The sequence below is a fragment of the Branchiostoma belcheri genome, unplaced genomic scaffold (genome assembly GCF_001625305.1).
Source record: "Branchiostoma belcheri isolate BF01 breed outbred unplaced genomic scaffold, Haploidv18h27 scaffold50, whole genome shotgun sequence".
In the NCBI taxonomy this organism is placed as follows: domain Eukaryota; kingdom Metazoa; phylum Chordata; class Leptocardii; order Amphioxiformes; family Branchiostomatidae; genus Branchiostoma; species Branchiostoma belcheri.
Window position 1 is genome coordinate 1,884,332 of NW_017804132.1, and position 15,604 is coordinate 1,899,935.

General features: G+C 43.3%; 2 protein-coding genes across 2 annotated transcripts; both read left to right on the forward strand.

The window, feature by feature from the left end:
• Positions 1-1,112: 1,112 nt before the first annotated feature.
• Positions 1,113-11,435, forward strand: LOC109480298. Its single transcript, XM_019782484.1, has 5 exons — positions 1,113-1,330; positions 4,993-4,998; positions 8,960-9,028; positions 9,580-9,828; positions 10,315-11,435. The coding sequence occupies exons 1-5, from the start codon at positions 1,273-1,275 to the stop codon at positions 11,340-11,342; spliced, it is 1,410 nt and encodes a 469-aa protein (XP_019638043.1). The 5' UTR covers positions 1,113-1,272; the 3' UTR covers positions 11,343-11,435.
• Positions 11,436-12,712: 1,277 nt separating this feature from the next.
• LOC109480334 lies at positions 12,713-15,282 on the forward strand. The gene is made up of 5 exons (XM_019782525.1): positions 12,713-12,800; positions 13,010-13,145; positions 13,547-13,677; positions 13,817-14,021; positions 14,293-15,282. Exons 1-5 carry the CDS (start codon positions 12,774-12,776, stop codon positions 14,454-14,456), a joined length of 663 nt encoding a protein of 220 aa, XP_019638084.1. The 5' UTR covers positions 12,713-12,773; the 3' UTR covers positions 14,457-15,282.
• The last annotated feature ends 322 nt before the right edge of the window (positions 15,283-15,604 follow it).

Genomic DNA, 15,604 nt, shown 5'->3' on the forward strand with positions numbered 1-15,604 from the left:
AGCAGTGTTTCCTGATAGGACGATAGCCCTAAACCCGGGTCAAGAGTACACAGTCTCCACAGGAAGACTGTAACAAAAGCTTGGCCCGGGGCAGTTCCCGGTCGCACCCGGGTCGGACGCTTATGCCTTTCAGTAAGTCGCTGAAGGACATTTTCTTCATTGATATCTGTCTAAGACAAGAACTGTTGAATATAATAGTGACTGCCCAGACTAGGAAACCAGCGATTTAACTACATTGTAAATCCTCCTCTTTATCTCTTATCACTTGTGATTCGTGGAATCTAGTCTCCACCAGACTCACTTTGGCTAACTACTAGTAATGGTAGAAATCGGCCTAAAAGGAATGTACATTGTAGCTTTATACTAGTAAAGGTTTATAGGGCAGGGGAGTCGGCCATAGAACTAGAGGGTCCAGTTTGCCTGGTTGTTCATTTGTGCTTGGAGTTAAAGACCAAAGCCTGAGATGTGACTTGAATACTTAAGTTATACTTAGTAGATTTTTTAAACAGTTGACTGAAATAGTTTCATGAATTTATCCATTGTACGACAACTTTAAACCACACTCACTCACTGACTCACTCACTCGCTCACTCACTGACTCACTCACACACTCACTCACTCACTCACTCACTCACTCACTCACTCACTCACTCACTCACTCACTCACTCACTCACTCACTCAATCCTCTTGAACATGATGCGTAGAGCTGACTAGCTTCGTCAGGGCCCGCCACTTTCCTCTGTCTTCAGTGTGAGGAACTACTGTGCCCTTACACTCACTCACTCACTCACTCACTCACTCACTCACTCACTCACTCACTCACTCACTCACTCACTCACTCACTCACTCACTCACTCACCAACCAACGATGTTCTTATCTATAACGGTTAGGTATTTAGCTGGTTTATGGACTTTCCCCAAGTTTACAAAATTAAGCGAAGTTTAGTAAACAACTCGAAATGTTCCCATGGCCTTTACCTCTTCATGCCAGCCTCACCTGTTAATTTATTCACGGAGAGGAAACTTGGCGACCAACCAGATCCCTGGGCTTGTGCCACGTGATGTGACGTCATGCTTCCAATTTCCCCAGAACTTCTAGTCCGGAACCGTCCCTGGACCCTGGTCGGCCGCTGCGGTGACTAGTCACCCTTAACGTACCCTCTGGGACGATTTGGCGACGTGTCTTCTTCTGGTAGCCCTGTCTCTCTCACCGCTTTTTAAGTTGGGAAAGAACTGAAGAAAGGGCGACCCAAGCAACTTACAACAAGACGATGTTGGCCAAGACTTTGTTTCTCTCTGTCGTGGTACTGTTGGGAGCTTTCTGTTCAGGTAAGTGAATTAGGCTTAGCGACGGCGTTTGTGTGTGAATGTATGTATCAGTAGTCAGTTCCTGTTGGTAGGCGAGTGCGTGCAACAAATCGAAAGCGCAAAACTGTTTGTACATGTATATAGCTGTACATAGCCTAAACCACACGGTGCATTGTGGCGCAAACCAGAGGCCTTCTTTAAACTAGTGCCCTCCTACGCGACTCTAGCCTGTGCCAGGCCTCGAAAATGTTACGGATAGTTAAACTGGACAAAATAGGGGAGTGAGTTGCGCATTTCTCCTCGTAAGCGCTATGATTTTTCAGTGGCTGCAAGAGTATGTATCAAAATGTGGCAGGGCAGTATATTTGCCACCCAAAGCAATGTGGCGTAAGATGAAAGATAACAAAAAAGAAAGCCCGGTAAAAACGCCTTAAGCATGTACGTCAAAACTAAGACGAAGCCTAAACCTCTGCTTAAATGAGATTATGGTGGAAAATTGAACATTCTCCCTATAACCAAGGACGTTCTATCAGAGTAGAATGTCCTTGCTATAACCGAGGTTGCTATGGCCAGCGGAGTTTAATAGTTTGGTGGCCACGGCCCACAAAAGCTCAATTTCGTTACAATTTCTTGGTGGCCCGCCAAACGACGAAATAAGTTATGCGTAAAGATAAAGCCTTTAGCGTGAATGGCAGCGCTGCTGACTGAGGAATAATGAACCCCAGCCACCGCCGGGCAGTTATCTACTGGCCGGGCGGAGATTGCGTGTTGTGAGGTCCCACGGGAGCTTCATTAGCCACTAATTAGCTTGTAAATTAGGTTGATCAACACACTTTGTAGAAGCGCCTTGGGTTGTAGTATATACCTCAAACTTACAAGGGTGTAAATTAAGGTTATGAAGTCACAACTACTAGTATCTGTCAACAAAATTCCAGTAAACATTTACCGAAGGAGATTGGTAGTCTCCACCAGACTCCTTTTGCAGGCTGATAAATAGTAGAAATTGGCCTAAAAAGGGAATGTCATTGGCCAGAGGAGATGGCCGCCATAGAATCTCCAGCTTGCCTTTTTATGCCAATTTCTACTATTTATCAGCCTGCAAAAGGAGTCTGGTGGAGACTAGGAGACTGGATAGATCAGCTTGGATAGATGCGTAAAATGTTATGGGCGAACATAGCAAACAAACAAAAACTAGCATCAGAAAATTGGGCGAAGCTTGCAACATCACTTTGTCCTCTTTAAAAGAACATGTGTATATGTATAGTTTTTTTTTCTTCTTTTTATCCACAAGAAGCTTGCATTTCTCCTCTCGTCTCTCAGTCATTGACGAAAGGTAGTGGATACTACCTGAAACGTCGACGTCTGACCGTTTCCTAAATCATATCCAGTTGCTTGAGTAACTGTTTTGGCACACTTTGAGAATTTACACTTAATTAAGTACTTGTGACCAAACTACGTATACATGCAGTACTAGTACTAGTGCTAGCTATTGTTTATCCTTGGTGCATTTCGGCCCACTACTGTAGGCTGTATGTTACTGTTTTCCTAGACCAGCTGGATGGTTTTACGTGTGTGTGACTTGGCCAGCTGGATAAGCTTAGGGCCAAAGAAACTTTCAATAAGATCTGAGACACATTTCACTGCGTCTACAGAGAGAATATCAAAGCAGAGAAATGTTAGAATGTCCGTAATCACGACCAGACGTCAAGCTTTCCGCTAGCGGGAAACACGCTGGAGTAAATTACAGTGTTTCTATATCTAGATCTGTCTGTATAACCTCACGCCTGAACCAAAACATCTGTTACTACAGTAGAACACAAAAAACTCGGAGAAAGAAAAACATAGCCAGGCCTTTCTACTAGCCTCCCAGTAGCAGGCTTATAGAACTGGGGGTTTGGTGGTCTTCGGCTGTTTTCTGACTAGCCCAGTTGTAAAACGGGGGTAATTCAACCAGGCCGGCTATGTTGTCTATATGCAATCAGAAAATAGCACATAAAAGCTCCCAAAAGAGCTGAAGACCCCCAAAACTCACAGTTTTTGGCATGCTATGGAGGCTACCTTTCTACGGGAGTACGGATCGTAGAATTCGGCAAAAAGAAGAGTAAAATTGGCCAAGGGAGTCCGGCCGCGGAAGGTTGTTTCTTCCAGTCAAACCCCAAGGCGGTCAAACTCCCCTGGCAAATATTCTATATATCACCAGCGTAGTTAGTCTGGTAGAGACTAGCAAAAACAACTGTATTTTCATCTGTTGTTTCACTTTGACGTGAGCACTTCCGTTAAACATGTGATGTACTAATTATGGTGTGTAGAGTGGGGTAGTTGTGGTCAGGTTGTGTTGACGTAGTCTTGATAGGGTCTGGGGAATATCCTGCCGTCCTTTTTTTCCTGTGACTGACCGAGTCGGGGAGTAGCCTGGAACTCAGACGTCATGAGGGTGTGTGATAGCCTCTACCAGGCACCGCGGATCGCCTGAAAAATAGTAGAAATTGGCCGAAATAAAGGGATAGTAAACCTACTATTTTTCCAGAGATCCGCGGTGCCTGGTAGAGGCAAGGTGTGTAAGAATTTGTAGCAAAAAGCTTCGCCATCTTGGCGCGAAAATAATTTGCAAGGACTCCTTGACAGCGTTACTTGGCGCACCTAATAAGTAAGTAATTTCTTATGTAACGTAGCCTAGATACTATCCTAATTAGGACCTGTTTGATTCTGTAGTCGTGATAATTAGAGACAATAGCCCTAAAATGGATGGCTTCTAGCCTCTACCAGGCTTCGGGAAGCGGCTGGAAAGAGTAGAAATTAGCCAAATGGACAGATAACGTGCCAGGGGATTTGGTCCACTAGAGAGTACAGTTTGCCGCAACCGTTCTACGATTTCCAGCCGTTTCCCAAAGCCTGTTAGAGGCTAATGACTTCCAGTCTAAGGCAACTAGGCAACGTTCTAAAGAGGCCACAACCTCTGACAATCTACGTTATCAAGTTTGGGCAATTATTGAGAAATTTGATGATATTTTCCAGACACGTCGTTGAAATCCTGCTGAAAAACAAGTCTTGAGGGATTGACCTTTTTTTCACACTCTGAATATTGTCAGGATTACAGTAAGACAAGGGTTAAACCTAGAGGCACGCAATGGCGAAACAAGAGGAGAGCTGGCTAGTACTAGGCACACTGGACTCTCTATGGCCGGCAAACTCCTCTGACCTATTACATATCCCCCTTTTGGAGCGATTTCTTCTATGTATTCAGCCTGCAAATAATAAAGGAGTCTGGCGGAGACCAGCCGATATTGTAGAGTCTTCACTACCAGAAAACCATAAGAAATCGTCCGTTTCAGGTTTATTTCGAGTCTATAAAACTTCTTACCATAAGAATTTGCCCTGTCGTCTAAAAGGAGAGAAATAATGTCTGCCCCCCCCCCCTGACAATTTGTGTCGGAGAATAACTTGTACAACACAAAGGTTGTCCATGCATAAAGTTCTTTGCCAACGATTCAAATTGCCAGTAAAAGTCAGTAAATGAAATGGTTCTATTAAAAACGACCGGCGCCCCGTGGCATCTTGAATACTACAAAACTAATTAGTTGAGACGATTCGAACGTAAAGAAAATCCAGAACACGTTTAACTGGACATTAACAGTTTATCATTGAGCCTTACCCCCTCCCTCTCTTCCATAAAACATATTTCCAAGCTCTTGCAATTGACTTTTCTTTTTTTTCTAATATCAACTTCCTTTCGCACTTTTTCTAATTCTTCTTTGCTTTATCGACATTTGAAAAACCACTGTCATTGAATTTGTCTTTCCAAAAATCGTTGCTATGCCATTCATAAGATGATAGACTCGCAGACACTGACCCTCTGTGTTTTGTCCGGAATGTCCGTATCTAGGGCACTTGACCACACACACACACCATGACCATCCTTATTAACGGTGAATGTAACCAGGAAAAATCGGTACCACCTGAATGACTTACAAAAGAGACCAGAACAAAAACATCTGCTAGAAAATTGACCCATTATGCGCCTTTTTAGCCACCTAAATACTGGTTAGCTCAAAAGGATGCTATTTAGACAATGCCGCATTCCTCTGGATACATTCTCAGACAAGAATGTGAGTTAGAGGGGGGTACATCAGATTTGGGTATTATGTGGGATTACCTTGTGCAGGTCGAGGTCAATGACCTTTGTGAAGTCGACTACTACTAGTACTCGTACTACAACAGTGAACTGTTTTAGGATATCTTATGATTCAAAGGTAGAATTTTCTTAAGCTTGTAGCTTGTACATCAATGTACATTGTTTGTATATTTTCGTTAACTAACACACATACTGATGATTTTTTTTTGTCGTGGTAAAGATTCAAGATGTTTTTCAGTGAACGAAGGTTTGCTTTGCGAGAGAATGCGCAGGTTTTGTGTAACACGACTGATCATGAATAAAGTCGTCATGCTCTGATTCGTACAGTACGGCATCACATCCCCACTATGCATATGTAGGTATAAGAGAATTTTTTTTACCTCCATGGCCTCACCCAATCCTTTACAGACCTTGATTATGAACACACGTTTTAACATTCGCCCTCCCTATACTATACACTGTAGCTTGTCAGACGTTTCTACATTTCTTTACCCACCCAGAGCCTGGCGAAAACCAGATTAGATAAACTCTTAGCCTCTACCAGACTTCGGGAGGTGGCTGGAAAAAGTAGAAACAGGCCAATAGAGAGATAACATGCTGGGGGAGTTGGTCCGCCAGAGAGTACAGTTTGCCGCACCCGAAGGCCAACTCGCCTGGCACACTATCTCTCTATCCCTCTATTTTGCCGATTTCTACTCTTTTCAGCCGCATCCCGAAGCCTGGTAGGGGCTAATAAACTATGTCAATGCCCGTTTGTGCCCCGAGATGTTGTGGAGCGTATGCAGGGATTACTACAGTAAAACAGCCAGCGGGCAGGGGCGTTTTGACTTAGGTCAAGCCCTGGGACTTATCTCTGGATTTAGAACGAGAAGTAAGAAAACACAAAGTTCGATCTGCGTTCACGCAACAAACGCTAAAAATCACATCCAGAGAAGGTAGATTCTAGTCCCTGCTATCAAATTGCAAACAGATGAAGGCAAGTGGCAATATCAGATTTTTTTTTCATGGAATTAGAAAGAGTTAAGTTAGAGGGTTCAATTCGGCCATGTTTTTAAGCTTCCCTTGCGTTTTATATACTATAGCTACATGTCCAGATCACTAAAGAATGCCGAGACACATGACAAGATATGTTTAGTCAGAAATAATAGCGAACTGGAAACAGTAAAGTCAATGATCTTTAATTTTCTTGGTGCAGTGTCTTATTAAGTTAACTGTTCAGTCATCACATAAAATCGTAGTAAACATAATGTACTACTAGCTTCGTATCTGTTTCTAAGGCAAACAACATCTGATTACATGTACATGTAATGTCCTTGGTACTAGGGTACTTATTACTACAAAACTAAAACATGTATATACTTCATTGAATGCTCTTGAACTATTGGGACCACTCAACTATTTATATGTATGCCAACACACGGACTCTAAACAAATTACTCTCGGAATTTACAGTCTCCTTTGTTTGCGCACACATAGCTGACATTGTGGCTGTGCATTTTGCACGGGTTGGGGTTTGTTAGACAGAGAGTTCTTTGTTCGGACGGCACGCTAAACTTCACGGGGGTACGCACAGCAAGAACGGCCGTCCAAAATCATCCTGTCAAACACAACAGTGTCAGTTACATGCATATGCGATGTTTGTACGTATATTGTAAGAATTAGGAGAGTAGAAGCACTCCTGGTCCCGGGCCGGGGATCGAACCTACGCCAAACCCGGGCACCAGCTTACAACCCCGACGCTCTAACCATTCGGCTAAAATGTCTAGACCCGTCAGACGGATCAGTTGGTAGCGCCTATACCCCTCCCTCATACGTATTGCTGCATAACAGCTATTTTCTAGACCGAAATGTTCGCGACTTTCTTTTCTAACCCTAACGGCGCTCACATATAATAGAACTCAAAGAAGCCAAAAGCAGAGAAGGATTTCCTAGTCTCTGTGGCTCTATCAATAAACAATAAACAATAAACGATGTGACAACACAACGGACAAATACAGTTTACAAGTCAGACAAACAAACTCTCACTACAACAAAGCATGCCACGGTTGTTGGCTAAACCGTCCTGAGTGGGTCTGTAGGGTGACACGATGTCATAATGGACAGGGCGACTGTTTTGTACACAAACTGTTGGTTTTAAACAGGCTCGTTTCATTCCAACAGTCAGCAGGGATCGTCGTCTCATGTCGATATTCGTTTCGAATAGAAATTGTTTCTGTTGATCTTCCTTCGCTGACGACTTATAATCCTATGATGATGTGAAGATCTAAAGTAATCAAAATTCGAACAAACAAACAAACAAATAAACAGGCAAACAAAACCACAGATCAGGTCACTCTTTCTCAAGCGTTGCCCACATCATGACTTAGCCTCTATCAGGCTTCGGAAGCGGCTGAAAAAGTAGAAATTGGCCAGACGTACTCCTTTTGGCGGACTAAGTCCCCTGGCATGTTATCTGTCTATTTGTCCAATTTATATTGTTTCCAGAAACTTCTGAAGCCTGCTATACGTAGAGGCTACAAAGTAGATCTGGAATATTCCGTCTTGTTTTGTAGACACGGAAATACAAGGAAATAGATTATATCAAATGTTGTCTACAGAAAATCAGGGACCGTATCTAGCTCAGGAACTACATACAACACTTAAAAGGGGGGCTATATGAGGGTACCAGCGGTCTCACTGAATTTAGAAAGACAGTGGCTAGTATATTGTATTACGTTCATTTAACAAGCTGACTTCTCTTTACGTCAGGTATAATTTACGTACGTAGAATGCACCGATTTAAGTTTTTAGCATTCACTTTTCATTAAATTTAAGTGGTCCTTTTACGAATTATGCGCCAATTCAGAGGAAGATTCCTTTAATAAAGGACATGCAGGGCCCCTTGAGTTGAAGAAGAAAGATTAACTAAGCAGCTAAGGAAAGGCGACTTAAGGTCAAGACGCCATGCAGCGCCGTCTTTAGTTTGTTCGGGAAGACGTTAATCTTGTGTTGTAGTCAGACGACAAGAGGTCGGCAGGGAAAAGCGGTATCTTGAAATCTCTCTTCCGGTTGTGGAGTTTTCACAGCTGGATTTGGCGGGAAATGTCTTGTTGAGGACGAGCCCATTTTGCGCGTTTGTGGGGGTGTTTTACCCGGGTTCGTTGGTTGGTCGTACTCTCCGGCCAAGCAGAGGTTTGGGTTTGGGGTTATTTTTTGGCGTGTTTTTGGCCTTTTTTTTCAATCGGGGTTTCTTTCTTTTGCACTAGAAGTAAAAAAAGCCTAAAAACACGCCAAAAATAACCCAAAACCAAAACCTCTGCTGCTTGGAGAGTGGGTTGGTCGCAAGTTAGGATACTAGTATCAACGACTACACAAGGGTGTACATATCATTACTAGATGGTAGGTATAAAATAATGCTTACATTGTTTGAAGATTAGATTACGTTACGTCTATGTTGGGGATGTAATAGGTCTATCCCCCTAGCGACTCCTTTCCAAACTGCATATCACACCTTTTTGTGTCATCCTTTTCAGGCGCCAAAGCTGCGGTCCTTGGCCGGTTGGAAACCAGCCTGGACAGAGTTAAAAGGCAAACCAATGAGAATGAAGGTAGGTTTCGTACAACATTTCTGTAAGAACTAACGTTGTTCTGAACCAAGACATACAAAACTATTCTACGCTGCTTTTAGCCGCACAAGAACCCTGGTCAGTGTACAAATAATACTGATTTGTCACTGACGAAAAGTAGTTGATGCTACTTAAATGTTTTCAAAATCTATCCTGTTGCTTAAGTAACAATTTCTTGTGTTATGCATTATTAAGAAAAAGCGCATTCAATGTGAAATTGAAAGCAAAAAAGGCAAAGTCGTAGAGTCTGCTAAGTGGGCTAACCCTCCTTGACGTTTTGGTAAGTTTTCACTAAAATCAGAAATGACGCCACCTTCCTCATATATAGTCTCTACCAGACAGACGCTGACTATATATAGGAGAATATTTGCCGGGGGGGGGGTGGCCGCCATGTGGAGGGAGGGAAAGAAACTACTCCCCGCGGCCGGACTCCCTTGGCCAATTTTACTCTCTTTTTTGCCGAATTCTACGAACCGTATTCCCGTGGAAAGGCCTGGTGGAGGCTACCTCATATGTCTTTCTCTTCCCTGCAGCTCTGATGAAGGACTTCATCTGGACGCCAGGGGTCGCTGCTTCAGTGAAGGACGGCATGGAAACGTCCCTCCAGGCTCCGTCCCCTGCCGACTGCGCCGCGCGGTGCGTGGAGAGGGGCCGCGCCCGGTGTCTTTCCTTCGAGTACGTCAAAGTCCGGAAGACATGCCTCCTGAAGAAGGGGAACTCTTACACCGTGGGGCTGCGGCTTCGCCTGGAGGCCAGCTCCGACTTTTACGAGTTACGCGAAGGTGAGGAGGTGGTTTAAAAACAAGTGCTTTTTAAAAAAGCTGGCGCGTAGTAATGTGTGATATCATATACAGCTGATATTAAAAAAATAAAACAAGAATGACAAGCGAAGTCTATAACATACACTTTTTACATTTTTGTGTACATGTACAGTGGAGCAAGGACATTAGACAGAATATAGAATGTCCGACTTAACTTCATGCTTGCAGGACAAAACTTTGTGTCTGTGCGTGTGTTTGTGCGTGTGTGTGTGTATGCGTGTGTGTATATGTCTGTGTGTGTGTGTGTGTGCGCGCGCGCGTGTGTATGTCTGTGTTTGTGTGTGTGTGTGCGCGCGCGCGCGTGTGTGTATGTCTGTGTGTGTGTGTGTGTGTGTGTGTGTGTGTGTCTGTGTGTGTGTGTGTGTGTCTGTATGTTTGTGTGTGCATTCCAATTTACAGTTCTACTCATGTATTCACTAAATTCACTAATTTATTGTGTTGCCACAGAATTAAAACCACAACTCATGAAGCCGAGGGAAGAGGAGCCCCGGCCGCTCGTTCGTGCAAAGTCGGAGCCGAACCGAGCGGACCCGAACGAGCCCGAACCTGAGAAAGCCGAACGCGGCGGACGAAGGGGTGGAGGAAAGAACAGGGGGAGGGGGAAGGGAAGGAACAGGGGGCAAGAAGAGAGAGGTCGCCAGGATGAGGAAAGTTTTCTGAGGAAGCAAGGAGAAGGAGACGACGAGCAACAGACCACCCTTGCGCCGGAGCTTACTACACCGGAAAAGGAGATGCGAAAGCCCGCCATTGTACCAACAACCACCCCTACCCCCACTGGCAACAAACAGCCCGAAAAGGAAGACAGGAAAAAGAAGGGTGGTAAGAAGAGAGAGAAGGGGAAGAAAAGGAAGGACGGGAAGAGAAAGGGGAAGGGGAAGAAGAGGAACGGAAAAGATGACAACAACAACAACAACCGGGTTGCCGCAAAGTTCAAAGAAGCCGCCGTTGTCCCGGATGTACTGGACAACCCTCCCATGGAAAAAGCGGAAGTGAAGTTCGATGACGTCAGAGTCAGTTTCGGGAAGACCCTGACCCCAACGGACACCAAGAACGAGCCGAAAGTCACGTGGCCAGCCGAAGACGGTCAGCTGTACACCTTGGCCATGATAGATCCTGACTCGCCTAGTAGGGCTGACCCTCGGTACGGCCAGTGGAAGCACTGGCTTGTGGGTAACATTCCCGGAAATGACGTCAGCAGAGGCGACGTCATTTCCGAATACATCAGCCCCATCCCTCTGGTCGGTACGGGGCCGCACCGTTACGTCATTTTGGTTTACAAGCAGACCAAGAGGCTGGATTTTGACGAGCCCAGGCAGACAAGCATAACGGCAAGAGGCAGGGGGTTGTGGAAGGTCCGCGCGTTCGCTGAAAAGTACGAGCTGGGGGACCCCGTGGCGGGAAATTTCTTTGAAGCTGAATGGGACAAATGGGCCAAGAAGGTGTTTGATCAGCTGGCCACCAAAAGGAAGAAGTAGAGAGAAACAAACTTTCAGTAGAAGCTTTAGGGACTATATATATATATACTAACGTTTTTAGAGTTAAAACTTTAGATCCAACACAAAAAGTTCTCCCACCTAGAGCTTTCGACCAGTCACTCTGGTCTTCCTCAGTAGACTAACCCAGTGAGGCCTGTCACGTGGCTTCTTTGAAGTGTGACGTCAACACTGGGTCAAAGGTATCTGGTAGACAATGTCGGCCCCCGTCGCGGTTCAGTGACAAGCCTCACTGGGTCAGTCTACAGGGGAAGACCAGAGTAACTGGTCGAAAGCTCTAGGTGAGAGCTGAATTTTTGTTTTGGATCTAAAGTTTTAAATCTAAACTTGTAACTACCAACACAGATGAACTTTCATGATAGATTATATATACACTAACATCGGTGAAAGAATGGGGCCAGATTATCTAACATTCAACTGACTATTGTATTCGTCTTTCTCCGCCAAAAGTTGTCGTTTCATTCCAGTTGCGTCCTTTTATTTCTACACTCCTTACACCAAACGGGGAATGATTGCTAAAGCATTAACATGTTACATGTACTTTGAGTTTATACATGTAATATGAAACCTTAGCCTGAATGCACTTTGCACAAGTGTAAAACTAAAGAAGAAGACACTATACTCAGAAGTTGGACGTTGCACAGATGTACTATTTTTATTCACCGATGCTTGTTATTAATTATTCATAATTCGTTTAAGGGGTACTTTCATACAATATATTCTATATAGAGCAACGTTAATGTTGGTTTCTGAATCTAGGTGATTAAATGTTGGTGGAATCAGTTTTTGCGTTACTTGTATTTTTTGGTTGCTTGTTTTTATGTTTACTCCGTCTATACATATACATATAGTATATGATCCTGGATAAACGCCTTTTTTGAGACTAATCTTAGGTAATACCACATTACAATGCGGCAAGGCTGCAGCCATTGTGTTACCTGGTGTTTAACAATAGACATTCTCATTTCTATACACTGTGGCCTGTAAGGTAATTTTCAACACAGGTACTGTGTTAACACCTCGTCACAATGTGGTGGTGTTAGAATACAAAGAAGAAGAAACGTCGCCTTTACGCTACGTTTAAGCGTTCTTAAAGACCAGTTTTGATACGTGATGTTGTTCATGTGGCATGTGTGGGTGTGGTTTCCACCACTCTACCTAACTAACCTGACACCACTAGACCGTAAACTGCTGAGGGTCAAAGGTTTATCTTCAGAGAGCTTATGCGAATTGTCTAATTACGTCCTTGAATTACGTCATGTCCCACCTGTCTCTATTTTTAGACGCGGTATATAAAGGGAGGGGTATATACAGGGGCTGGGGGACTTGATCCCACATTTCTGTGCCGGGCTTGGGTCTGAGCTGACGAGGAAGTACAAGTGTGCGACACAACCTCATTCTCACGGCGTCAACATGGCAGACAAGGGAGAAACGACAACAGTAAGTTTGACTTGACTTTACCGCTGCCCTGCTTATTTGTTTAAATTTGTCTCTGCGCAAGGATTAAAAACATCCTTAGTGTGTGAAAGTGTGCGTATGTGCAGGTTTCCGTGCATGTGTGTGCGTACGAAAGAGTCCTGTATTGGCAATAGCCATCCTCATTCTCAATAGTCAATCGGTTTAGCCCTGACGATTACCCTTTTTTAAAGGTGCTTGAGTTTGACATTGTGAAAACAGCCATGATATGTAACCCTACTGGAAAAGGAGTCCTCTTCGAGAGGAGGAGGAACCGGAAGTCCACACTGATCTGGAGGAACTACCTGACGGAGGACAAGAAGAGCAAAGGTAAGGCTCACAAGTTTTCTCTTCCACTGGAATAACTGCCGCCCTTCTTGCAACAAACACTACTGCATTTTTAAACCTAATTCAGTAACTTAGACGCTTTTAACCTGGTAAACTCTTGTTGTTAAAACAGCTGTATTGCAGCTAGAATCAGTCAGCAGTTTACTCTTAAGTTTTATATCAGCAGCCGAACATGGAAATTATGAAGCTAGTTAAACTATGGATAATTAAGTATGTATGTTTACGAGATCCTCTACAGAGAAATAGGTGACACATCAATTAAAGAATATTTTGAATTTCTAATATAAGCATATATAATATGCAAACAGCATATACAAGATTACCCATGAAAATCTGGTGACAAATTTTGAACTTAATGTTCTCTTGTGTTTCATTGATACTAGCGCTTATCTGGGTGCACTCCTACAAAAGCAGTCCACCTGCAAAAGGGACCTATGTTGTACTAGAGTTTGCCGATTCTAGAAACTTCATCTTCGGCAGCGGAAATGCTATTAAACCACAGTTGTGCGTGGGGGTAAGTAAAACTCTAAGAAAGAAAGGAAGAGAAAATGTATGTTTTTTGTGAAGCTCTTGGTGTTTTAAGTGAGGACAATTTTAGCCAATTGTGAGGAACGTTAACGATGTCCATTCAAAGTTTGTTATTTCCATGCTAGGAACCGGATGGTACCGATCTTCCGGATGATCCCGAAGACATCACGACCCCCACCGACCCACGAGTGTTCCTGATGAAGCCCAGTCCGCATGGTTCCACGGATGTCGTGTTCGCCTGGAAGGGCTCTACCAATGACGTCATCACCCTGTTGCCATCGCCAAATGCACGAAACAAATCGTCCGGACCATGTGGACTCATGCCCGAAGGTACGTTTCATTTATCAGTTGCGTTACGCATATAACCCTTGGCTGCTTCATTAACACAATATTTGCACAGAAAAATGATAATGTGCTTATACACTGTAGATAACGAAAAACTAAAATATACTAGTAACAGATATGACCCTCGGAGAAAATAGGTAAATCTGAATGGTAAATATCTGTTGTCCGACTTCCGCAAAAATCAATAATCGGGCATGTCACCCACATGATGAAATCAGTATGGTTGAAGGTTGTCGTCAATATTTTACTTCCACAGGAAATGGACCAACACTGGAGTCGCAGCTGTTTCAGCTCAATCTGCCGTTACTTCGCAAAGCTGACAGGGCTTCTGAGGCTGAGATGTCAGATCGTCTGGAGGTTGTCCCCTTCCCATTTCCGTTCCTACCACCCGGCCTTGAGTCCGAGGCTCGCCAAGCCTAGAAACCACAGCATCACCACTGAATCTCGTCATTCTCTTAAGTTGAGGAATATTTTCGTGAGAAAATGACTTGATCAAGCTAAGAAATACAAGGTTCTTAATCGATTCAGATCGAGAACATTTCTTAAATCGTTTCCAAAGGGCACGGAAGTGGAACTTCACAAACAGAACAGTAGCAACAACAACAACAACAACAAAAAAACAACTGGTAGCTTGTTCTTTAGTCATGTTTATATCATAACCCAACAAAACATTACATCAAGATGTAATACAGTTCTGTAATACCCGGAATAAAGTTATACTCGGAAAGATAAACGTTACGTTTAAAGAAGTTTTAAATTTCATATCAAGAAGTAGAAAATGTCGAGTCGATAAGTAGTTACTGCATGTATTAGTAACACAACAGGGACGGTATATAGTCAATAATCCAATATAAACATAATTGGGATGACTTTTATATCTTATATGCAACAGTTTTTCTCCTGTAGGTGATGGTGAATGGTTAGGGGTGACAACAATTCTGTATTATATGACAGATTGTACCCAAAATACTGAGCTATGACTAGTATAATACTTTAGCATAGCAAACATATAGATTTGTATAAAAATATATACATCTCTGAATGTTAATTTGAGAACTTTATAAACACTAAAAAAATAAGCGGTGTGTTAGGTATGCCTATAGACCACAAGGGAGGTGGCCTGTCACCTTTAGAGTTTTCTATCGGTTATTAGACTTAGTCTGTATGTTTTGATCACACTACTTTGTAACAGGATGTATGAACGCTGCACCATACCATGTTTATGCTTGGATACCTTTGAAAAGCCGCAGGGCGTTTTTCATGCTGTGTGACCTGTCAATCTTGAAGTAAATAAACAGATGTGGTGAAGGTATTTGAAGCGTTGTCGTGTCTGTATTTTGCTATGGATATATGGTGAATATAATATGTGCACCAGACAACATATAGTCCTGTTATTTATCAAGAGGTTGTTGGAAATTGAAGTATTTTATATGCCGTATACCGTATCATCGGTCAAAAAAATGCAACAAGATTCAAGAGGTTGGGATAGCTGTTGAGACGATCTTCAGTTTGTTTTAGTTTGTAGCACCACCTGTACAGCCATTTCTTATTCTTTTATGTGCCCAGAG